General features: G+C 39.9%; 1 protein-coding gene across 1 annotated transcript; it reads left to right on the top strand.

Moving 5' to 3' along the window:
- Positions 1-306: 306 nt before the first annotated feature.
- ctsf (cathepsin F) lies at positions 307-25,123 on the top strand. Its single transcript, XM_061902170.1, has 18 exons — positions 307-681; positions 5,518-5,628; positions 5,853-5,934; positions 6,335-6,387; positions 6,532-6,604; positions 9,277-9,390; positions 9,467-9,615; positions 9,714-9,810; positions 9,889-9,969; positions 10,440-10,559; positions 16,026-16,090; positions 16,191-16,281; positions 16,390-16,448; positions 16,571-16,622; positions 19,598-19,686; positions 20,009-20,117; positions 24,470-24,578; positions 24,661-25,123. The coding sequence occupies exons 1-18, from the start codon at positions 442-444 to the stop codon at positions 24,869-24,871; spliced, it is 1,905 nt and encodes a 634-aa protein (XP_061758154.1). The 5' UTR covers positions 307-441; the 3' UTR covers positions 24,872-25,123.
- Positions 25,124-25,561: the final 438 nt, after the last annotated feature.

The raw sequence follows: 25,561 nt of genomic DNA, 5'->3' as shown, positions 1-25,561 counted from the left end.
AGTAGTGGGTTTCAGTAGGCCTTTAAACTCAAGCGAGAAGCACGGGAAAATTAAGAGAAAGAAAATGAGGCTGGTAAATCAAAGTTAAAATTGGACTTCTAATTAGACGTCACATTACACGTTATGAACAACCACTTACAAGTTTGAGTTATAAACTGACGCAGCATTACATACATTATGTGTCTTATATAACATATTTATTATCAATTGTTTAGTAATCTTACATCAAGTAAATTCGTGACAGTGCTTGACACTGTCTGGTTTTGAACGCACCCCGCTCTCTCACTCCACTGGCTCCTCCCACAGAGTCGTCCCAGATTTGTTTGGCTACAACAGCGTCAGAGTGTTTGTCTTGGCACAAAGACACACTCTCTGATTTAAAGCTCGGGGCAAACTGGACACATATTGTCTTTCTTTTGCAAACACACCGAAAAAGACAGCATGTTGACGGGAAGCCAGACCATCCTCTGCCTGGCCTTGGCCGCCGTGACGGGCTCGTCGCTGGGGCTTGGTGAGGACATGGACCGGCCTCTCTTCGGTCCTCCGGGCTCTTCTATCCGGCTGATGGAGTCCGACCCCGGCTTGAAAAAGGCTCTGCGGTTTGCCGAGGAGCGATACAATTTGGGATCCAACGCCATGCACCTCCGTAAAGTCAGCAAGCTCATCGCTGCCACCAAACAGGTGTAGTTATTACTATTTTATTAAGCAGCTATTAACATCAGTCGCTGGAGTATTTAAAACTGTGTCAAGTTAGCATGTGTTAGCATAACAACAACCAGTAGTAATTGATTCAATAACAAGCACTATACTAACAAATTAATGCTGCTTTGACCTGAATTCAAACCTGAACGCACACAGTCTCAATGTTCCACATAATACACCATACATAACGATATACTGTTTGGCTCATGCCGTCTTTGCGCCCTCGCGTGTTTGTGGTTTTACCTTTAAGCTGATATGACTTCTTGATGTTGTAAGCACAATACCAATGGCGCACAATTTGCAAAATGCGCAACCGCATTTTGCAAATTTAATGTCAAATCAAATCAAATGTTTATTGGATTCATCACTGTACAGTGTACATCCACGACAGAACTACTGACTAAACAACTACCACAACTTGGTTTACTATTTATAAAATATAATAATGTAGGGTTACCTGGAACTTGAAATAGGCCACCCGGCCTGAATCCACACTTGATAGTAGTTTAGTCAGTAGTTTAGTCGTGGATGTATACTGTATAGTGATGAATCCAATAAACATTTGATTTGATTTGACATTAAAAGCCTACTGAAATTAGATTTTCTTATGTGTCATACTTGATCATTTTGTGACATTGCCATATTTTTGCTGAAAGGATTTAGTAGAGAACATCCACGATAAAGTTCGCAACTTTCGGTGCTAAGAGAAAAGCCCGGAAGTCGCAGACGATGACGTCAAATGTTTGATGGCTCCTCACATATTCACATTGTTTTTAATGGGAGCATCCAATAAAAAGTGCTAGTCGGACCGAGAAAACAACAATTTCCCCGTTAATTTGAGCAATGATGAAAGATTCTTGTTTAAGGATATTGATAGCGACGGACTAGAAAAAAAAATGTAAAAAAGTTAAAAAAAATAAAAAACCCGATTGCATTGGGACGAATTCCGATGTTTTTAGACACATTTACTAGGTTAATTCTGGAAAATCCCTTATCTTTCTATTATGTTGCTAGTGTTTTAGTGAGTTTAATATTACCTGATAGTCGGAAGGGTGTCTCCACAAGTGTCTTGACGCGCAGTGTCTCAGGGGAATCGACGGCAGCTATGGACGGCACAAGCTCAGCTTTTCTCCGGTAAGAACTGACTTCTTAACCACAATTTTCTCACCGAAACCTGCTGGTTGACATGTGGTCGGGATCCATGTTCCCTTGACCGCGTTTCACCTCCAGGAATTTTAAACAAGGAATCACCGTGTGTTTGTGTGGCTAAAGGCTAAAGCTTCCCAACTCCATCTTTCTACTGTGACTTCTCCAATATTAATTGAACAAATTGCAAAAGATTCAGCAACACAGGTGTCCAAAAAAACGTATAATTATGCCGTTAAAGCAGACAACATTTAGCTGTGTGTGTGCGCAGCGCTCATACTTCCTAAAAACCCGTGACGTCTTGCGTACACGTCATTATTACACGACGTTTCGAAGATGAAACTCCCGGGAAATTTAAATTTGTGATTTAGTAAACTAAAAAGGCCGTATTGGCATGTGTTGCAATGTTAATATTTCATCATTGATATATAAACTATCAGACTGCGTGGTGGGTAGTAGTGGGTTTCAGTAGGCCTTTAAATTTGCAAAATGCGGTTGCTACAAGCATATGCTACTGGCAGGATCAACCAGGTAGACCCGCTAGCGTGTTTACTGGCTTCTTTACTGGCTAATAGAATGTTATGATCCACAGTATCGAAATCAGCGCTGAGATCAAGTAGCAGCCAAAAAACATGGCCTATTTGGTGTTTTTGCTTGAAAACGCTTAATTCAGGCCAAAAAATACATAGATGGTTTAAAAAAAACACAATTTAGTAAAACGACAAATTTGATGTGGCGAGGGATGATCTTATTGCCGAAACCAGTACTCTTTACTTAAAAGGACCCATACGTAATAATGTGGCCAGAAATGATACTGCAATTATGGTCAACATTCTGTAGTCCCCTCCCTTTCTCCCTTACTGAGGTTACCAGATACGTAGCCAAATCCAGCTCGATCGACTGGGCTACTCCAAGGAACTTTAAACTTCCACTGCCTCTTACTAGGAGTTGAGGTGCTGGAACCATAATAGCTGAATAGATAGGTTTTTTTGTAAACTACACTCCACAAAACTTTAAACTTCCACTGCCTCTTCCTAGGAGTTGAGGTACTGGGACCTTAATAGCTCAATAGACAAGCGTTTTGTCAATAACACATCTCCATTTTACACAGAAATAAAGCTATTTTCAGGAACAAGTGCGTCATGCCTGCGTACAATATCACAACAAATAGTAATCATATGGTATTGTCAGTACTATCAGAAAATAAAGATTAAAACAAACTACAACCAACGCTAGCAATGGTTATACAGTATTAGTGAAAATAAGTAGAGCATGCGTAGCAGCCTAATGTACGCACAAAACTAAAGAGACACTTTACCAAGGTATGCCTTTAGGCTACACAAATGACAAATTATTTTATCATGTGATTTTTCTGTCTCCATACGTTTCACATTACCATGATGACAGCCATTCAAATGTTGGAACCCATTTCCTCAGTGTATCAGCATATTGATAAGGAAATAGGCACAGACAATACCAATATACACATAGATTTTATTTGTCGGAAATATATTTTGTCCTGTCAGTTCGAATACACATCGACATACTGCTAATCTATATGTCCATGTGTCATTGACCGTGCTAGCATGCTAAGCATTGCACTAGGAGCTGAGCCCCATCACACTGAGCACTTGTTACACAAACATACTAGCTTTGTTCGACAAGATCATAGACTGTATTGGACAATATAGTTTACTTACGAAATGTCCATTTCCATTTATTACAAGTAATAAGAACACCTAAGTGCCTAAATTACTTATCAAGGAAGAAATTAGCTACTAAGGCATCAGATAAAAAAAAATCTTCTCCGCCTTCAATCGTCTTCATCTTTCGAAGGCATCCCCGGTACAAATCCTCATTTTGTTCCTGGCTTTGTCATGAATAAGTTGAGAATCTTTACGACGCTGTTTAGATTTACGAAGGTCTGACATGTTTAGTAACTTTACCAGTGACAGTAGCTCGATGAAGGTTGTGGTGCGTAACTCGCAAACTGAATGTGACACAGTCAAAGACTTTCTATTTGGTGAGACGGTAGTGGGCGGGACATCGAAATGAAAACAATAACAAGATTTCGGGGCTGTAAATCTAATTTTGAATTGAGCATTTCCTGGCTGAACTACTGTTATCACTTATAGAGGTATTCGAAAGGTACATAATTTATTAATGCCTTCGTTGGCCCTGCGATGAGGTGGCGACTAGTCCAGGGTGTACCCCGCCTTCCGCCCGATTGTAGCTGAGATAGGCACCAGCGCCGCCCGCGATCCTAAAGGGAATAAGCGGTAGAAAATAGATGGATGGATGGATGCACATATCAGGGTCATTTAATGATGACCTGGCATTAAATTATTACTTATGGCTCCTTTAAATATTTTCAAGATCATTGAATGATCTAATTTGTTGATTATGATGAATACAGTAAGAATAAAACACACAACAAACATTTTAGGTTAACAAAAAAAACAAAGTTTTGTTCAGAAAAATAATTTATAAACAATTTAACAATATATGAGTACAATATTACAGAACAATGCAACAATTTGAACATATCTTACAATTAGCATCTTCATTATAGTACATACAATTGATTGTTTAAAATAAAGCAAATGGAGCAAAGTATGCACATGGACAACTCCCGTATCGACCTTTAGCTTGCTGTGATTAGGGATGTTCTAAACCAAAATTGATTTTGTATATCAGTCTGATATCAACAAAACAAATATCAGATCAGCTTCCAATACAAGCAGTCCTGGAGCATGTTTACTTGTGCAGAGCTGGACAGCCAGTTAACATGTAAATGTCTTCCAAAAGACAAGGTTGGTCTTTTCTTGTATTTTAGTTGTCATTTACACAAACTAAACATGGTAGGCAAATACAATTACCACTCCGCTTTAATCTAATCTAATTTAGGGGCGGCATAGGGTAGTGGGTAGAGCGGCCGTGCCAGAAACCTGAGGGTTGCAGGTTTGCTTCCCACCTATTGACATCCAAATCGCTGCCGTTGTGTCCTTGGGCAGGACACTTCACCCTTGCCCCCGGTGCCGCTCACACTGGTGAATGAATGATGAATGAATGATTGGTGGTGGTCGGAGGGGCCGTAGGGGCAAACTGGCAGCCACTCTTCCGTCAGTCTACCCCAGAGCAACTGTGGCTACATATGTAGCTTACCACCTCCAGGTGTGAATGAATGATGGGTTCCCCCTTCTCTGTGAGCGCTTTGAGCATCTAACAATACAAAAGCGCGATATAAATATAATCCATTATTATTATTATTATTATCATCGACAGCATACGTCCAATAAAGATAGTTAATAATTAATAGATTAGTGTTTTTTATACTACCATAGTTCATTGTGTGACTAATTTCACTTCATCAAACCTCTTCTAAAATTCCACACAACAAAATAATTAAGGTACGTATGATTCATACTAATATCGTATCAATATTGGTTTAGGCCAATACGAAAGGCTCCAATATCAGTATGTTTCGCAAGTGAAATAGTTCTATCAAATGATCACTAGCAGTGATCACTTGACAGTGTCACGTGATGCTGCACAAAGCGTACTATTCAACATGAACAAGAACAATAAAGACACACTAAAAACTTGTCGGACTTTCATACATATTAGACTGCATGAATAAAATTAAATATGTGTGGTTGTGTTTTCCAGTTGGTTAAGGGTATCCGGTACAGCATAACAGTGGAGCTGAGTAACACGCAGTGTAAGAAATCAGCTATGCTCCGGACTTGTGACTTCTATCCTGAACTCCATAAACTGAAGGTAAGCTGTGTGTTTTGTGTAAAGTATAAAGAAATAGTGCAACTTGAAATAACGAGTGCCTGTCCTGTATTGAAAGGTCAGCTGTTTCTCTTTTTATTGTTCCCCTTTTCATCGCTCCAATCACCTGTATATGTTTGCGTCAGTGTAGCCAAATCAGAAATAATCACTTTGAGTGGATAGTATCAGCCTCAAAATGAATAATCAATGATGTCTACTTCTGCTAGACGGAGGTTTGTGTCTTTGAAATTTGGGACATACCCTGGCAAGGAGTTTCAACACTGGTCAAACAGAAGTGCCAACCAAAAGGTAAAAAACACAATTTTATACAATAAAGGCTATATATATTGGAATTCCCATTATTTAATGAACAATGTGCAAAAAGACAGCTGTAGTTTTATGCTTTGAATGATCTTTACCTTTGGCTTTGTAATAAAGTCAACAGTTGTAGATACTGTTAATAGTATTACTTAGTAGAAAGAAAAAAAAAATTCTATAAAACTTTGTTAGGGGCCGGGCAATTTGGGATTAAATTATTCCCGAGCGCGGCCACCACTGCGGCTCATTGCTCCTCTCGCCTCCCAGGGGAGTACACATGGGGATGGGTCAAATGCAGAGGATAATTTCACCATGTAATCATCATTGGAATTTAACTTTTAACATTGTACAGTACACTGACATTGTTTATTTACTCCTATTATCTTATCAGCTGGACCAGAAGAAACAGCCGAAGCCGCTTCCCCTCAGCGTCCCCTGGAGGAGGTAAAATTTCAAAAAAGTCATGCTTGAATGAGTCACGAGTAAAAAAGAAAAATACATTATTGATATTTCTTTATCTAGCATCTCTTTGTTAAGTAAACAGTCCCAATAAGCGTTGAATTGTTGGGTCTGCTCTTTATTTGTCAGGAGTCTGTAGAGCTGCTGGGTCTTTTCAAAGACTTTGTGGTGAAATACAATAAAGTCTACAGTACACAGGAGGGTGAGTATCTTTAAACTGTACATTCCACATTGTATTCTTACACTATTGCAATGTGGTGGAGCTTAAAAAGAAACACATGTAATAACTGCTGCATTCACCAAATCTATTATATAATGGTGGCTTGTTATGTAACCAAGCAGATCCAGGAATGTAATGTGATAAAAGTACAGTTCCGCCCTTACAGTCCTTACTTAAAGTTAGACATTTTGAAATGTAGATTTTGAGGTGGAATGAGAATGACTATTTTAAAACCAAACACATAAAGGAAAGTACATTAATATACACATTAAGTGCAAATACATGCTGGAAGTGTTTTAAAAGTACAGCCTGGTCCGAACTGAAATAAGCAATGATGCTTGATGCTAACATACAATAAAAAATCCCATTGACAAGCTAATGAAAATTAGCATAGCAATCACGATCATTTACAAATTGTTACAAAATGTGATTTTAACAGACCAGATAAATAAAACAGCATTTTGTAACTACTTAAGATAGGCATATACTCCCACACCTCCGAAAATGAAGCTAGGATTGCTAATTTCGTTCTGCTGCTTTGCACCGTGTGCTGACGAGCTACTGAAGCCTGTTGGGTCAAACCTCTAACTGTCAAACAATAACATAACCAAACTGCAAGGAGAGGCCATCATGTCAGTTAAATAATATTTTATCTAATCTGCACAGTAATTTACAATAATGAATCAATATATACTGTGTGTCCCCAAAAATTAAATTTTAACCGATACAGTACCAATTTCCTGTACCTGGGAATTGTTGCCATCGGTACACATTTTTCATACTTTTATCGGGTTCTTGTTGCCATATAAGATTTTACACTATTTTTTCATCTATTCTTTATTATTACTATTATTTCAACAGTTTTTGGCTTAGTGAAGTGAATTATATTTATATAGCACTTTTCTCTAGTGACCCACAGCTTTACATAGTGAAAACCAATATCTAAGTTACATTTAAACCAGTGTGGGTGGAACTGGAAGCAGGTGGGTAAATTATCTTGCTCAAGGATACAACGGCAGGGACTAAGATGACTGAAGTGGGGGTCGAACCTAGAACCCTAAAGTTGCTAGCATGGCCGCTTTCTTCACCGAGCCATGCCGCTCCAGCATAACTTCATCCCTGTTCATCCGATTCACACTGGTCCAACTTCAATCTACCGTATTTTTCGGACTATAAGTTGCGGGTTTTTTTGTAGTTTGGCCGGGGGTGAGACTTGACCAAACTATAAAAAAAAAATTTAAAAAACATTTTTTTTTTTTTTGTTTGGCGGGGTCTCACCCCCTGCTGGACTGTGGAGAGAACTGCGACTTAAAGTCCGAAAAATACGGTAATTGAAACTAAATAATTTGCAGGTACCAAAAAACTCCAGGAATTCCCAGAATTTCTGGTTTTCCATAGCTCTATTTTTACCACTTGCTGGAAAGTTTTCACTGTCCATATTTTTCAACCAACCTTAACCATTCCACCATCAAAACATTTCATATAATCAGGACAGCAAAATTAGCGATTTAATTTTTCCGAAAAATTCTCGGTTTTCCCGAAATTCCAGGAATTTCAAAATACCCATTCCCAATTCAAACTGTTAGTATGTCAACGTTTTTCAACAGAATCCAAAAATTCCAACACGAAGCCATTAGAATCAACATTTTCTAAAATTCACAGTTTTCCCAAAATGATCATGCTAATGTTAGCATGCTAATATTTTACACTAGCATTCCAGCTAATTTTTTTTTAATTTAACCTTATTTTCATAGATTCTGTTATTTGGTGCCCTCTTCAAGGTTTGCTAGCACTTCACCTTTTTGCATGGTAATGTTAGCGTGCTAATTTTTTATTTATTTTAAGATAATAGTCATGGATTTTGTTATTTGGTGCTTTCTTACAGAATGCTAGCTGTTCCCGGTTATCATGCCAATGTTGGCATGCTAAAATTTTTTGCAAGCATTTAAACATGTATGTTGTTACCTGTTGCTATCTCAGAAGTATGCTAATTTGTCTGCTGTTAGCATGCTAACTTTGTATACAAACATTTCAGCTAATTTTGTATATTTAGAAGTAATAATCATGAAATATGTCCATTTGTATCCTCTTTGAAGTATGCTATTTCAAGATTCATACCGCATTTCAGTACAACTTCTGCTCTTCACCTTTCAAACCATTTTTAACTTTTAAATTATTAACCTTCAAACCATTTCTGCCGTCCACTAGCATATCACTTCAGCTTATACTTGTCAAAATTCAAACCATTTCAACATTCAAACCATTCCTTCTATTAATCAATTTCACCGTTTAAGCCATTTCAGTATTCAAACCACTTCTACATTTGAACTAATCTTACATTCATTCTAACTTCCATCATCAGCATTTCAGTTCAGCTTCAACATTGCACCATTCAAACGCAATTTGTCTGGCTTCATCTAGTTTAATAATCAAATTCTAATTGATAAAATGTATCTGTTAATTAATAAAATCTTAACACTGATCTTACCACAGTGATCGGTTTTGTAATCCCACATTCCAAGAACATGTTGTTCATAGGAGAGCGTCAATGCTTGTTAGCATATATGCATAATGTGGCTGGCGACCAGAAGGTGTACCCCACTTCAAGAGTATGTAGAAAAATGATAATGATTAGTATTCATTTGTGTCCGTAGAAGCTGACCGCCGTCTGCAGATCTTCCATGAGAACCTGAAGATTGCGGAGAAGCTCCAGTCTTTGGATCAAGGCTCTGCGGAGTATGGTATCACTAAATTCAGCGACCTCACTGGTGTGTATGTTGGCGTGTTCTGCCACGTTCTTGGAGCATCTCTTGGTTTAACAGGTTTCTTTCTCTTTGCCTTCAGAGGAAGAGTTTCGCTCGACATACCTGAACCCGCTGCTCAGTCAGTGGACGCTTCAGCGACCAATGAAACTGTCTGCTTCTCCACGAGGGCCCGCCCCTACCAGTTGGGATTGGAGGGATCATGGAGCAGTCAGCCCGGTAAAAAACCAGGTAACGGAACGCAGGAGGAGGTTTCCCTAAAAGTATGGGACTAATAAGCTATATTTACTGTCAGTTGACCTCCTTATGTGTGTGTGTGTTTCCTCTAGGGTATGTGTGGATCTTGTTGGGCATTTTCTGTCACGGGTAACATCGAAGGCCAGTGGTTTCTGAAAAATGGAGCATTGCTGTCATTGTCGGAACAAGGTAACTTTCTGTTACCCCCTAAAAAAAAATATATAGTTAAGTACATGATTTGAAAAGTTAATAATTTGTTCCTCACAGAACTGGTTGACTGTGACGGGCTGGACCAGGCGTGCAGAGGCGGGTTGCCGTCAAATGCCTATGAAGCGATTGAGAACCTTGGTATGTAGACAGGAGTTTGTGCAACCATTTTAAAAAGTACAGTGAATAGTTTCATTTTTAGGTGTCGAAATCCACATATGTTGTACCACGACGAGGGTTGTACGGTATACCTTTACTAATAAAATACTGTGATACTAATTATTTGAAATCGGTGGCAATTAGTATTACCACCTTTGCTTCAAACTTAGGTAAACATTTAAATAACAAGCATTTACATCTGCACAAGGAAAGAGTGACAGGTAATAATGTAGTCGTTACACCTCTCCTGCTGTTTGGCTCCCATACAGACCGTGGTCGAGGAGCACAGGGCAGATGTTCATTTCAGGTTCAATATCTTGTTGGGGGTAACACACAAAATAATTCCCGTGGTTCCTTACTGATACCTCTATATAAACATTGAGCTCTGTGCTTGAACGTTATGTAACATGTGGGCAATTTTTAACGTTGTTTCTCCTGCGTGTTTGCTTCAGGCGGTCTGGAGTCAGAGAGCGACTACTCCTACAGCGGCCATAAGCAGACATGCGACTTTGCCAGCAAGAAGGTTGCTGCCTACATCAACAGCTCAGTGGAGCTGTCCAAAGATGAAAGTGGTAAGGCCACGAAAACAACGTGGGGCCAAAATAACTCAAGCAATACACACCAATGTGAAAACCACACTTAAAACAAGCAAACAACAAAAGGGCATTTTAGGGATGGGAATCGAAAACCGGTTCTGTTCCCAGTGTATTAGTTCCTTGGAATCACTTGTCATTTTTTCAAACCAATCTTAACGATTCCGGCGGGCTTGCACAATGTCATTACGTAACGTGCATAGTGACATGGCAACATGGCTCCCACACCGGCAGAAACTTTCTAAAGTCTTTTTACAAGGGATTGCAACAGCGCTTCTTGTGATACAGTAATTGCAAGGCTGCTATTTCATCAAGAGGAGACATACGAGCGATACGCTGAAACATTTGAACATAAAGCATGCAATGATTATAAACGAATGTTGCAGCAGTCATCTGGTGTAAATACAACAGGTACTAACAAAACACTGACTTTAAAGTTATAGATATTTGTAAAATTTAAATGAATGTCTTCTCATTTGGATGAGAAGTATTAAAGGCTTATTGAAATTAGATTTTCTTATTCAAACGGGGATAGCAGGTCCATTCTATGTGTCATACTTGATCATTTCGCGATATTGCCATATTTTTGCTGAAATGATTTAGTAGAGAACATTGACGATAAAGTTCGCAACTTTTGGTCGCTAATAAAAAAGCCTTGCCTGTACCGGAAGTAGCAGACGATGTGCGCGTGACGTCACGGGTTGTGGAGCTCCTCACATCCTCACATTGTTTACAATCATGGCCACCAGCAGCGAGAGCGATTCCGACGAGAAAGCGACGATTTCCCCATTAATTTGAGCAAGGATGAAAGATACGTGGATGAGGAAAGACTGAAAAAAAAGACGAGGGCAGTGGGAGCGATTCAGATGTTATTAGACACATTTACTAGGATAATTCCAGAAAACCCCTTATCTGCTTATTGTTTTACTAGTGTTTTAGTGAGATTATATGGTCGTACCTGTAAGTCGGAGGGGTGTGGCCACGGGTGTGGTGACCGCCAGCGTCCGAGGGAAGCCACGTTTCTCGACGAGGCAAGGCAGCCGGGCTGAGATTTTTTTTTTCCCCTCCTCCACGGTGTAAGCATCCGACGGTCGGGGGCAGCCGGTAAGAGGAGGCAAGAGGGTCACTAGGAAACACTGGCTGTGTTTGTGTTGCTAAAGGCGGCCGCAATACACCGCTTCCCACCTACATCTTTCTTCTTTGACTTCTCCATTATTAATTGAACAAATTGCAAAAGATTCAGCAACACAGATGTCCAGGACACTGTGTAATTATGCGATTAAAGCAGACGACTTATAGCTGGGATCAGTGCTGGATCAAAATGTCCGCTACAATCCATGACGTCACGCGCACGCGTCATCATACCGCTATCGTTTTCAACAGGATACTTTGCGCGAAATTTAAAATTGCAATTTAGTAAACTAACCTGGCTGTATTGGCATGTGTTGCAATGTTAAGATTTCATCATTGATATATAAACTATCAGACTGCGTGGTCGGTAGTAGTGGGTTTCAGTAGGCCTTTAAAGACAGATTCTGACTGGCGCGCAGTAAATTATAGCTCCAGTTCATGTCTGCTGCTTGATGAATGTAATCGTGCAGTGACTGTTTGTGGTCAAAAACTTGCATCCATTTGCCACCGTAGACATTCCATTTTTTTGGCAGGGGAATGTTCAATGACAGTCTAAGAAAAGTTGCATGTTTTACTCCAAACCAGATTTTCACTCAGTTACACAGGTGAGATTAAAAAAAAAGAATATAGTGTAAAAGTTCTATCATGTCCGCAATTTAACTTCAAATGTGAAACTAATATGTGGTATTAACTCATTACATGCAAAGTGATGTCAAACTTTTATTTATTATAAGTTTGATGATCATGGCTTAAGACTTTTGAAACTCCACATTTTCTGAGATTTTCAATTGAAGGTTTTTATAAACTGTGAGCCATAATCATCAAACCTATATCAAAAGTAGGTTTGACATATCTGACTTAGCATGTATTGAGTTAATATCACATGTTACTAAATGTTATGTTATTGTTTAATATCCACATATGATATCTATCCATCCATCTTCTTCGGCTTATCTGAAGTCGGGTCGCAGGGGCAGCAGGCTATGCAGAGAATCCCATACTTCCCTTTCCCCAGTTACTTTATCCAGCTACTGCCGGGGGATCCCCAGGCATTTCCAGGTCAGCTAAGACCTACTCCCCTCACGTGTCCTGGGTCTTCCTCAGTGGCCTACTACTGGTCGAACGTGCCCTAAACAACTCCCCAGTTAGGCGTCCGGGGGGCATTCAGATCAGATGCCCAAACTACTTCATCTGGCTCCTCTCGATGTGGAGAACCAGCGGCTTTATTTTGAGCTCCTCCGGAATGACGAAGCTTGTACCGCTTGTACTTGTGATGTTGTCCTTTCGGTCATAACCCAAAGCTCATGACCATAGGTGAGGATAGGAACATGGATCAACGGGTAGATCGAGAGTGTTTCTTTCCGGCTCAGCTCCCTTTCACCACAACAGATTGATATAATGTCCACGTCACTGCAGACGCCGCACCTGCCGAACTCACGATCGTCTTTTTCCTCCCTCGTGAACAAGGCCCCAATATACTTTAACTCCTCCACTTGGGTGCAAGATCTCCTCCCCAACCCGGAGAAGGCAATCCACCCTTTTCCGGGCGAGAACAATGGACTCGGATTTGGAGGTGCTGATTCTCATCTCTGTCGCTACCACACTCAGCTGTGAACCGATCCAGTGGGAGTTGAAGATCCTGGCCAGATGAAGCCATCAGGACCACATAATCTGCAAAAAGCAGAAACCTAATCCTGCAGCCACCAAACAGGATCCCCTCAACACCCGACTGCATCTAGAAATTCTATCCAAAAAAGTTGTAAACTTACAGTAACTCATATCAAAGGACAGCACTAGTGGAGTCCAACCCTCACTGAAAACGGGTCTGACTTACTGCCAGCAATACGGAACCAAACTCTGACACCGATCATACAGGGAGCATACCGCCACAGGCGGTCCAATACCCCATGCTCTCTGAGGAATCTCCACAGGACTTCCCAAGGGACACGGTCGAATGCCTTGTTGGTGGGGCAAACTTCCATGCAGCCTCAAGGACTCTGCTAAGAATATGAAGCTGGTGACTCACAGTTCTACGACCAGGACTAAAAACACACTGCTCTTGAATCTGAGTTTCGACTATCCCGCATAGCCTCCTCTCCAGTAGACCTGAATAAACCTTACCAGGAAGGCTTAGGAGTGTGATCCTACGATAGTTTAAACACCCACTCCGGTTCCCCGTCTTAAAGAGAGAAACTACCACCCCGGTCTGCCAATCCAGAGGCACCACCCACCCCCTATGTCCATGCAATGTTCCAGAATCTTGTCAAACAAGACAGCCCCACAGCATCCAGAGCCTTAAAGGAAAACTGCACTTTTTTTGGAATTTTGCCTATCATTTACAATTATGAAAGGCATGATGACTGACGTTTTTTTTTTAATACATTAGAAGTATTAAATAAACAAAAAATAAATGTCTGCTCCTAGAGGCGCCAATCGGAGCTCCACTATTCCAACAATAAAATCAGTCCGCTGCCTCCAGAGTCCCATGAGCCAAAAATACCCGATAGGACTCTTTCTTCAGCTTGACGGCATCCGGAAACCAGAAGGTTCTGGAAGCAGCCTCCACAATAGAGGCACGGAACAAGTAACGAGACTGAGTGAAAACCCAAGAACATGACTTAAAAAGTTGCCGTCATATTATGAGTTTTTTCTACTTTTAAAAAACTTCATTTTAGTCTCCATAACATGTCAAAGTGGTCCTTTGGTTAAAAGTTTTCATAGATTATATTTTACAGACCATCTTAACCCTCTTCTGGCCATCTCTTCAGGATGCATCATTCTGTGGGCGGTCCTACTTTCGTGATTCCACTTCAACTGCGTCTTGTCCCCGCTAGCCATGTTATAAGTTTAAGCGCCTCCATAGCGAGCCTACTGACAGATGTAAGTTCGAACTATACGCTACTTTTTATTAGAAATGGCAACAGCGCAGGATGCATGTGGATGCACGAGTCAGTCCATACATACCATGAATTGATTAACGTGGACCAAACAAGTTGAAAAACTTATTCGGGTGTTACCATTTAGTGGTCAATTTTAAGGAACATGTACTGACTGAACTGTGCAACCTACTAATAAAAGTTTCAATCAATCAAAAAAAGTATGCCACACAACAAACAGATAGAGAAAAATGCAGAGCTTGTTAATAACTACAGCGCCGGACTACAATGTTGGACTTGCACAAAGCACTTTGGGTAAATTTAACCTATATATAAACGTAACTTGTAACAAATACGTCACAAGCTACTCAAACTTCAAATGACTTGTTGGAAAGAAGCCTGAAGACAGGTGAGATTGTTTTATAACTATCTCTGTTGTGCTTCCATGGGTTGAATTAAAATTTTTGGGGCTTACGCAGATCCCAAACACATAAAAACAGGTACCAATGAGTAAGATGTTGGGTCCCCTTTAAGTGTACATTTTACAAAATATTTGTTTTAAAGAAAATGTACTTAAAAGCACAGTTGGGATAAGTGTAAAAAAAAAAAAAAAAAACTTTTCTGAAAGATTCAAATTATTATTTCATGGTTAAGTCGAATTTTAGGAAGAGGGTACCGGCAAAAAAATATATTTTTCCATAGTTCAAGTTTGTTAATTTTTTCATAGTTTAAGTTTGTTCAATTTTTCAAATGTATTCATCAAATATGTAATTATATTACTGTACAGGACATTTTTCTTACTAAAGAAAAATATTTTTGTGTTTATTTTATTCTACAGGGATACAATTTATTTCCAGTGGACACAAATGGCAAGAACGGGTGGAGTGGCCTAGAACCACCTATGAAAATAGAAATGAAAAAAAAATCAAAACATGAACACTGTCAAGATTTGTACATAGGCTCAGCAGGAATGATTTGTGTTTAATGTGCAGGCTGTGCGGGATTACCACCCAGTTACTATAGTTTTTCTCTTTAAGTGTCCTGTTATTGACTGCTGACCAGTACAGTCAGAATGCCCAAATCTCACCCCCTTATGAATATGCTAATCATATTGAAATTAGCCATGTGCCTAAGATCTGCATACTCTGCAGAAAAGCAAATGTTGGCAAAGCCCAAACGACCACCTCTCTGAGTCGCTAAAGTTTTGCCAAGTATTGTAGAAATATGCATGATGTTGGCATGAGGCAACACACATTTCCACATCAAGTTCACTCTCTTGATACATCTCATTTTTGCTGTAAAAAAAAGGGCATACGCCTTGTTACAAGAAGCCCAAGGTGCATTATAAAGTGTAAATGAGAGAAGGTGAATAGGTAGCGCCAAATTTATTTGTGTCGGTTCGCAAATTCATTGTGTCCATTTTCCCCCTTTCTCTCAGAAATGGCAGCTTGGCTGGCAGAGAACGGCCCCATTTCTGTGGCTTTGAACGCCTTTGCCATGCAGGTAAAGCCATACTATCTCCTGATTGAAACAAATAAGAAACAATACCTGTTAAAGCGTGATATTTAACATGATATTTTTTTGTTTTTCTTGACTTTTGTAGTTTTACAGGAAGGGCGTGTCCCACCCTTTTAAGATCTTTTGTAACCCCTGGATGATTGACCACGCTGTGCTGCTGGTGGGATATGGAGACCGTAAGTGATTGTATATGACTTATGAAGGCAGAAATATAGAGCTGCTTGAATGTGCAAGGGTATCAATTTAGGAATGTGATCAAATAATGGAGGTGTCTGTGCCTTTAGGTAAAGGAATTCCATTCTGGGCTATCAAAAACAGCTGGGGGGAGGATTATGGAGAGCAGGTAAGACAAACCAATACAAAAGTATCATTCCCTGAGCCTTAATGGATAGCAAAACAAAGTTATTATGTGGAATATAATTATTTGATTGTTAATTTCAAATTATTTATTCTTTTCTCACACAGGGTTACTACTACCTTTACAGGGGTTCCAATGCATGTGGAATCAACAGGATGGGTTCATCTGCTGTTGTCAACTAAATAACACAGCACGCGCACACGCACGCACACACACACACATATTATCAAACCACCATGGCTCACAGACTGCATGACAAGCTCATCTACACAAAGGCATGCGCCTGACTTCCTCATGTTATTTTAAAACCAGACTTGTGTTCCTCTGTATTGCAAAATCTATGTTACAAAACAACCCAGCGCTATTTTACTGTTACAAATATTGTGGATTTGTTGATTTTTGAAGCATTCTTCACATAACCATTAGGTGTACTTTTTCATTTGTCAATTTTAGGGGTGAAAAAACAGTTTTTCTCACTGTAGGCTGCTGTGCTGTGAACTGTCTTATTTGTTTTGTTACCACTGACTGGAGAAATGAGAAATGTGATTAGATTTATCTTCATGGTAAGCTGTGGTGTAAAAATGTTGGAAGTTGGTAATAAATAAATTGAGAAATCGAAATATATGAAATTATATTTTTCTTTGTACATTTGTTGACAATCATTTACAACATGCCACCTGTGTGAAGGTGCCACCCCCCTTGTCAAAATCTCCCCAAACGTTTCCCAATTGTTTGTGCTTTTAACATTTTTACCTCAAACGTGCCACCTCATCGCAGGGCCAACACAGATAGACAACATTCACACTCACATTCATAACTATAGTAGTCAAACAAAAAATTGCAGCAAAAACGATTGGGAAAAAACAGAGGAGATTTTGACGAGATGGGGTGGCCAACTTCACACAAGCCAACATGACTAGTCATTTAAAATGCTGTTCTAGAGAAAACTTGTGTTTTCTGGGAAAACAACTACTGTGCTTAAAGGCCTACTGAAACCCACTACTACCGACCACGCAGTCTGATAGTTTATATATTAATGATGAAATCTTAACATTGCAACACATGCCAATACGGCCGGTTTAGTTTACTAAACTACAATTTTAAATTTCCCCCGGAGTTTCCTGTTTAAAACGTAGCGGAATGATGACGCGTGTTTGTGACGTTATTGGTTGGAGGGGACATATTAGCCCAGCACCACTTCGGCTTAAAGTCGTCTCTTTTCATCGCGCAATTACACAGTATTTTGGACATCTGTGTTGCTGAATCTTTTGCAATTTGTTCAATTAATAATGGAGAGGTCAAATAAGAATGCTGTTGGTGGACAGTGGTGGATTGCAGCTGCCTTTAGCACCAAGACACAGCCGGTGTTTCTTTGTTTGTTGTGGGGCTTTAACACAGAGCGATCAAGCGAACATGTTTCTCTACGTCAACCAGCAAATTTTTGGATGGGAAAATTGTGATATTAAGTCGGCTCTTACCGGAGACTTGAGTGGATTACGCGACCTCATCCTGGAGCTCAAAAAGGCAGCTGTGAGCTTGGCTCCTCGGCTTCTCTCAGAGACACTGGCGTTCACCGCAGCCATCCGACTTTCAGGTATGACTTCATAATCTCACTAAAATACTATTAACACAATAAGCAGATAAGGGATTTTCCAGAATTATCCTTGTAAATGTGTCTAATTAAATCTGAAACTCTCCCACTGAAGCCGTCGGCTTTTCTTTTTTTGTTCTTCACTCTTAACTTTCCTCATCCACGAATCTTTCATCCCCGCTCAAATTAATGGGGAAATCGTCGCTTTCTTGGTCCGAATTGCTCTTACTGCTGGTGGCTCACTTTATAAACGATGTACAGTCAAGGCTTTTTTATTAGCGACGAAAAGTTGCAAACTTTATCGTCGATGTTCTCTGCTAAATCCTTTCAGCAAAAATATGGCAATATCGCGTAATGATCAAGTATGACACATAGAATGGACCTGCTATCCCCGTTTGAATAAGAAAATCTCATTTCAGTAAGCCTTTAAACATATCCAAGCCATATTTGCTTATTGCCTTTTCCACTTAATATATATAAGAGAAGCAGACTATTAGCGTCATTCACACCATTTTTACTGGATAAGTGGCAATACGTTGTTGTACGTGTTCCAGCCGCACGCTGCTTGATCAAACCCAAATTGAAATAAACTGACTCCATATCCCATGATACACTTGCACTATTCCGGTCAGAAAATGTAAGTCGAAATAAAAGTCGTGTGTTTTTTTTAACTAGGTAACCAAACAAGCAGCAATATATCGATCAAACGGGCTTAAATGCTTATTAATCCTACGTAAACTCTTCATTTCAAATCATATCGTTAACTCGACTGTCGTGTGCAAAATTAAAACACGAAGTCTTATTGTGAAATGTACTTTATGGCGCTTAAACCCGGAAGTGAACGAGTATCATTTCCATTGTTGCCACAACACGAGCGCCTGAATGTGGTTGAATTTATCTGTAAATATAAGTTCATATATACATTTTAAATCTACATCTGGGCCTTGGCAAGATTCAGTGACATGCGCTGACTAAAAGACACTAATCTTTTCAAGGTACTTTAACAGTTTAATCCCAAACTTTTGTAGCGCATGGAGTCTGCTAACATCAGCTAAAATACACCATTGCACGTTGTTATGTTTTACTTAAAGAAAACCTTTGATTGTTTTGGGACTAATTTTGGACAATGTGGCATTCTATATCTTGGACATAGTATTAAAGTTGTCATCCAAAAGGGACAAGCGGTAGTAATGGATGGATGGATCAAAAAAAAAAAACCTGTAGTTTACAACTACTAGCTATACTACTGAGTGGGGTGTTTGAAAGTGTGGGCCGGGTGCCACTTTTTGCCCGCAGCTTGTTTTTTGTTGGCCTTTAATGTAATGTAAACCAACATTACGGTATTATAATAATGTATTTTTTAATAAAACTGGATGCATGGTAGGATATCTTAGCATTTAACATATATCAACCTACAGTGGATTGATTTCAACATCTTAAATGCACATAGTGAAACCATGCCTCCTTCATTTTTTCTGTGGGGAAGAAGAGTAGACACCCCTAAACTACACTGCATTTATTTCCTCAGCTGGCGGATGATTCATAATGTCACAGGCCACAAAACGCAAGCATGTGGTCAAGGAGGTTCTTGGAGACTTTGTCACGCCAGCGGAGAATCAGCAGATTGTGAGGGTTAGTAAGACATTCTTTGAATGAATTAATTATATATTTTCAAAGTGCTTTACATTGCAAACCCCATACATCTAAGACTGGTGGTAGTGAGCTAAATGTACACCAGTGTGGCTGGCACTGGAAGCAAGGTGGGTGAAGTGTTTTGCCCTAAAACCACGGCAGCAACTAGGATGGCATATGCTGGAATCAACCCAACCCTCAACTTTCTGGACACTGCTCCACCTGCTGAGCCATTCCGTTCTGTCATATACTTACCCTTTTAAATGTATATGTAATCATGCAACACTTGACAAAATACTTCCTGTCTCTTAATCTCTGGTAGGTGACTGGTAGCCGTGGTAACAACCTCCATGAAACAGTCACACATCAGGGCCAGATGTTTCTTGTGAGCATGCCCACTAAATTCCGCAAGAACATTTGGATCAAGAGAGGTGAGAGCAACTACAACTTAAATAAATAAATGATAAATGGGTTGTGCTTGTATAGCGCTTTTCTACCTTCAAGGTACTCAAAGCGCTTTGACACTACTTCCACATTTACACATTCACACACACATTCACACACTGATGGAGGGAGCTGCCATGCAAGGCGCTAACCAGCACCCATCAGTAGCAAGGGTGAAGTGTCTTGCTCAAAGACACAACGGATGTGACGAGGTTGGTACTAGGTGGGGATTGAACCAGGGACCCTCGGGTTGGGCACGGCCACTCTCACACTGCGTCCCTTCACAAGTAAAACAGCCTATGATTGAGTGTCAATCAAATTAGTCACTGTTAATCTACGACACTTACACACTGTCATTCTGTCTGTTTGTATAGAGCAAAGCGGTGGTTATCACTCTTAACTGGTGGGAGTAGTGTCCATACTAGTTATTCCAATACAAACAGTCCAGGCCAATAATTGTGGGAGTCACTCAAAAAGGTTGTATTATGCTAAGCCCTATTTTTTTGCATGTCATTACTATGGGGGGCAACGATTCATCGAAATTGTCAACAAATATCGACCATACCATTTGTTGCCAACAAATTAATTTGTCTGTGACGTCATGACTGGTGTTTTTCTGGACAGAAGTGAGTCATCGCGACAACATTTCAGATGAAAATATGTCAAGTGTGGGAACATTTCACCTTTGTTTTGTTAAAGACATTAATGCTTTGCTGTTTTTGCAAAGCGGACCTTGTTTTTTAAGGCAGTACATCTGTCATACGGGAACATTTACAGTGGAGCCATGGTGTCGAAAATCAGAAAAATGCGACCTTAACTTGATAAGATAGTTAGCTTGTACCTTCCCAGTGAGACAAAGTTGTGTGAAAAATATATTATATTGTCACTTTAGCAAAAGTTCAAAGTCTGCCAGTTAAACTTTTATTTTTAATCAATTCAAGTATTTTTTTTTTTTTTCAGAACTTCAGAAATAATGCAGCATCGGTATAATACCAAACATTATTTACACACACACACACACACACACACACACACACACACACACACACACACACACACACACACACACACAAACATTAGGCACCACAGATCACAAAATAATGACTATACAAATCATTTAGATAGTTAAACTGTTCAGAATTAATCAAGTCTATTAGATTGCAAAAAATGCCAGAGTTAATCAATAATCATATACCTGTGTGCAGCTTTTTAAACACATAATTTGACAAAATGATTGTTTCTTTTTGAGGAAGTTAGATAGCTTTGGTCGGCCCTGCGATGAGGTGGCGACTTGTTCGGGGTGTACCCCGCCTTCCGCCCGATTGTAGCTGATATAGGCACCAGCGCCCCCGGCACCAGCCTAATGAGCCTAATGAGCAGCACAGTAACAGCCTAATGAGCAGCACAGTTACGACATAAATAAATATCTCAGAATGACGTGCAGCATCATGGCTCATGTGTTAGAGTGGTTGGCCCCACCTCGATGTTTGTTGGTTTGACCCTTAGTACCGCTGTGAACATGTTGAAGTATCCTTGGGCAAGACAGAGTTGCTCCTGATGCTGCGTCATCAGTTGGTAAATGTGGTAATAGTGTCAAAGCACTGTACCTTGAAGGTAGAAAAGCGCTATACAAGTATAACCCATTTACCATTAGTAATCTTTTTAAGTCAGCACTAGGGATGGGTGCTGAATTTGTTACTCTTCCAAAATGCGCTAGCTTTTTTTGAATTCTTAATTGCAATGATTTCACAAAATCTTGTCATTTGCCATTGCCCCTTTTTTCAGAAATAAAACATTATAGTGAATGTCGTATATATATATATATATATATATATATATATATATATATATATATATATATACATACAGTATATATATATATATATTTATATATATATATATATTTATATATATATATCCATCCATCCATCCATCTTCTTCTGCTTATCCGAGGTCGGGTTGCGGGGGCAGCAGCCTAAGCAGGGAAACCCGGACTTCCCTCTTCCCTGGGGATCCTGAGGCGTTCCCAGGTCAGCCGGGAGACATAGTCTTCCCAACGTGTCTTGGGTCTTCCCCGTGGCCTCCTACCGGTTGGACGTGCCCTAAACACCTCCCTAGGGAGGCGTTCGGGTGGCATCCTGACCAGATGCCCGAACCACCTCATCTGGCTCCTCTCGATGTGAAGGAGCAGCGGCTTTACTTTGAGTTCCTCTCGGATGGCAGAGCTTCTCACACTATCTCTAAGGGAGAGTCCCGCCACACGGTGGAGGAAACTCATTTCGGCCGCTTGTACCCGTGATCTTATCCTTTCGGTCATGACCCAAAGCTCATGACCATAGGTGAGGATGGTAACGTAGATCGACCGGTAAATTGAGAGCTTTGCCTTCCGGCTCAGCTCCTTCTTCACCACAACGGATCGGTACAACGTCCGCATTACTGAAGACGCCGCACCGATCCGCCTGTCGATCTCACGATCCACTCTTCCCTCGCTAGTGAACAAGACTCCTAGGTACTTGAACTCCTCCACTTGGGGCAGGGTCTCCTCCCCAACCCGGAGATGGCATTCCACCCTTTTCCGGGCGAGAACCATGGACTCTTATTTTCCTTGGCGATTTCAACACCTCCAAATTCAGTAATGAAAACTACAAGATGAATGTTACAATCAAACAGCTCGTGTGTAATAAAGTGCATACTTGCAGTATAAACACTTTGTTGGGCCTAACATCACACATTCTGCTCCTTGGAAAAAGCTGCAGGTACTTTTTAGTTAGACAACATACCCCAATAGCCAATTAAGCACTGCCTTCTAATTTCTTGAAAGTGTAACTGCATTGCAAATGAGACTCAAATGTGTATGAAAAGAAGCTATAACAACTGTACAGCACAGTTAATAATCAGTTATTTTTTTTCAAACGTTACATTAAAAACTACAAGTTTACTATCAAACAATAACATTTATTACCACACACAAAAGTACCAAAAATTGGTACCGTTGAGGAGCTGTATTGAATCCCAGGTAGTTGGAAATGGTACCGTATCGTTTCAAGTGTGAACGGTACCCATCCCTAGTCAGCACATGCCCAAAATGCAGCGCATCCTGAAAGTATCCCCAGTATTCACTTTACTTTTTCCACATTTTGTTATGTTATAGCCTTATTTCAAAATAGAATAGATTGATTTTTGGCTTGAAAATTCTAAACACAATACCGCATGATGACAATGTGAAAAATATTTATTTTTTTAGATTTTTGCAAATTTATTAATGATAAAAAAAACTTAAAGGCCTACTGAAACCCAGCTCATTTAACATTCTCAACCGCCTTGTGCTGAAATAAACAATTTATACACGGCCACTTGAGACAGCGACCAAACTACGAAACTAAAGCTAGCAAGAACAATCCATATACCCACAACACATCTCATCTGCTTGTGTTGTTGTGAACAACATCATGGATGTAACATCAATGAAAACAGTAGTCGCAACTTGAGAGGCATGTTCTCTCTTTCAAAAGGCCTCAATTCGCCTATTTACTCGTCAAGCTGAGAACAAAAGGACAGCCCACTTCCTCCCTTCACAATAATAGCGCGGTGCGCCACATACCGTCTGACTGCGTTAACAAAATAAAGGTTTTAAAAAGGTAGACTACACAAGCATAATGTATTTAAAGCACTTACTGATACACTTACAGCTGTATTATGCATAGAAAAATGTCCAAAGACGTATTGCACCAATAAATGTGAAGCTTTTAGCTTTTAATTGACAAATTTTTATTTTTAGTTGACACAAAAAGAACAAATTCTATGGTGGCAAAATAAAATTGTGGCGGGACAAGCGGTAGAAGATGGAAATTGATATTCAAATATATTGTTATTAATGTTATTATTTACTTGTTGGGATTTATTTGTTACTAATTCATGTCCGTTAATCTGAGTTTTGGTGGTACAATAGATAACTTTTCAAATGAAAGAATAATCGTGCAATCAATTGTGATTACAATGTCAATCAAATTAATTGTGATTATTATTGCCATAATCATCCAGCACCAGCTATGGCTGCTCTACTCAACGTATGTTATGAAAACCAAATTGATTTAATCAAAGCTGCTTCCTGCTAGAAAATGTTGTGCGTTTTTACTAATAAGACAGCATTCTCTGCTCGATTTGCTGCAGCACTTTCCCACCCTGCAGATAGCGCCATTAAACAACGTTCTTTTCATGTTATGATAAATATTTTTCATATTTTTACAATAAATTGTATATTATTAAATATTTATATTAAATCTAAACATATGTGTAGGATCTGTTGAACATTTACAATTGTCTGTGGTGTCATATCAAGGAGACTTTGTGATTGTGGATCCAATCGAGGAAGGCGAGAAGGTAAAGGCAGAAATCAGCTCCATTCTCTACAAAGATCACATTGAGTACCTGCAAAAGTGCCATCTGTGGTGAGATTCTACTCAAACTCCGCACAGCAGAGCTTGTCCTCAGGAATGAAACTGACTGCTTTGTCTGACTGATCGCCATTAGGCCTGAGGGCTTCACCAAGGAAGACCAGACTAATCAGAAGCCTTATCAGAAAGACCAGACTGAGAAAGAGGAGGAAGAAGAAGACAGTGCTAGAGAGTCTGAGGACGACGAAACTGATCTCTTTGTGAACACCAACCGCAATACCTACCAGTACAGCGAGAGCGAGGAGGACGAGGACATTGAAGAGGGAGAGGGACAGACCGACTCTTAGTTGCATTGGTGAACACACTTGCAGCTTCCTTACGGACTTGTTGGACGCTGTAAAAGCTGGACTATTTCTGGATGTAAATGTCGGCCCAGAGATGCCTACATTAAACCATTTTTATTACCGTAGATGTTCGGAAACATTTCCACATTATATATGGGCTTATAAACATTATGGAGATTGAATGAAATAAATAAGTCTTTAAATGGTGAATTAAATGTGTCATGAATGAATTAAAATCAGAATTAAATACGTCAATTAGTCTTAAATCGATTTAATATATAATGATATAGATTTAATTGGTGGGGCAGTGGTTAGTGCTCGTGCCTCACAGCGAGAAGGTCCTTTGTTACATGCCCAGGATCAAGGTCTTTGTGGGGTTTGCATGTTCTCCCTGTGACTGCATGGGTTCTCTCCAGCTATGTTGTTTGGGATAGGTTGATTGACAACACTAGATGGTCCCGAGTTTGTGAATGTCTGCTTATCTCTGTTGGCCCTGTGATGAGGTGGCCACTTGTCCAGGGTGTACGCCACCCTCTGCCCGAGTGCAGCTGGGAGAGGCTCCAGCACCCCCGGGACTCCGAGATGGATAAGCGGTAGGAAATGGATGGATGGACGGATAATTATGAATTAAATCATTAAATAATTTTACATTAGATTAATTAAAGACAATTTAACACAAATTTAAGCTATGTT

This window comes from Nerophis ophidion, linkage group LG05 (genome assembly GCF_033978795.1).
Source record: "Nerophis ophidion isolate RoL-2023_Sa linkage group LG05, RoL_Noph_v1.0, whole genome shotgun sequence".
Lineage (NCBI taxonomy): Eukaryota > Metazoa > Chordata > Actinopteri > Syngnathiformes > Syngnathidae > Nerophis > Nerophis ophidion.
The sequence above is the reverse complement of the archived record's forward strand: the minus strand, read 5'-3'. Positions and strand labels throughout refer to the sequence as shown.

What these genes read in the sequence shown, in the direction of transcription:
- ctsf (XM_061902170.1), top strand. Translation starts at nt 442, where the DNA reads ATGTTGACGGGAAGCCAGACCATCCTCTGCCTGGCCTTGGCCGCCGTG. An exon ending in GCTGTCATTGTCGGAACAAG is followed by an intron (nt 9,811 to 9,888) that starts GTAACTTTCTGT and finishes TGTTCCTCACAG; the next exon opens with AACTGGTTGACTGTGACGGG. An exon ending in TGAAGCGATTGAGAACCTTG is followed by an intron (nt 9,970 to 10,439) that starts GTATGTAGACAG and finishes TGTTTGCTTCAG; the next exon opens with GCGGTCTGGAGTCAGAGAGC.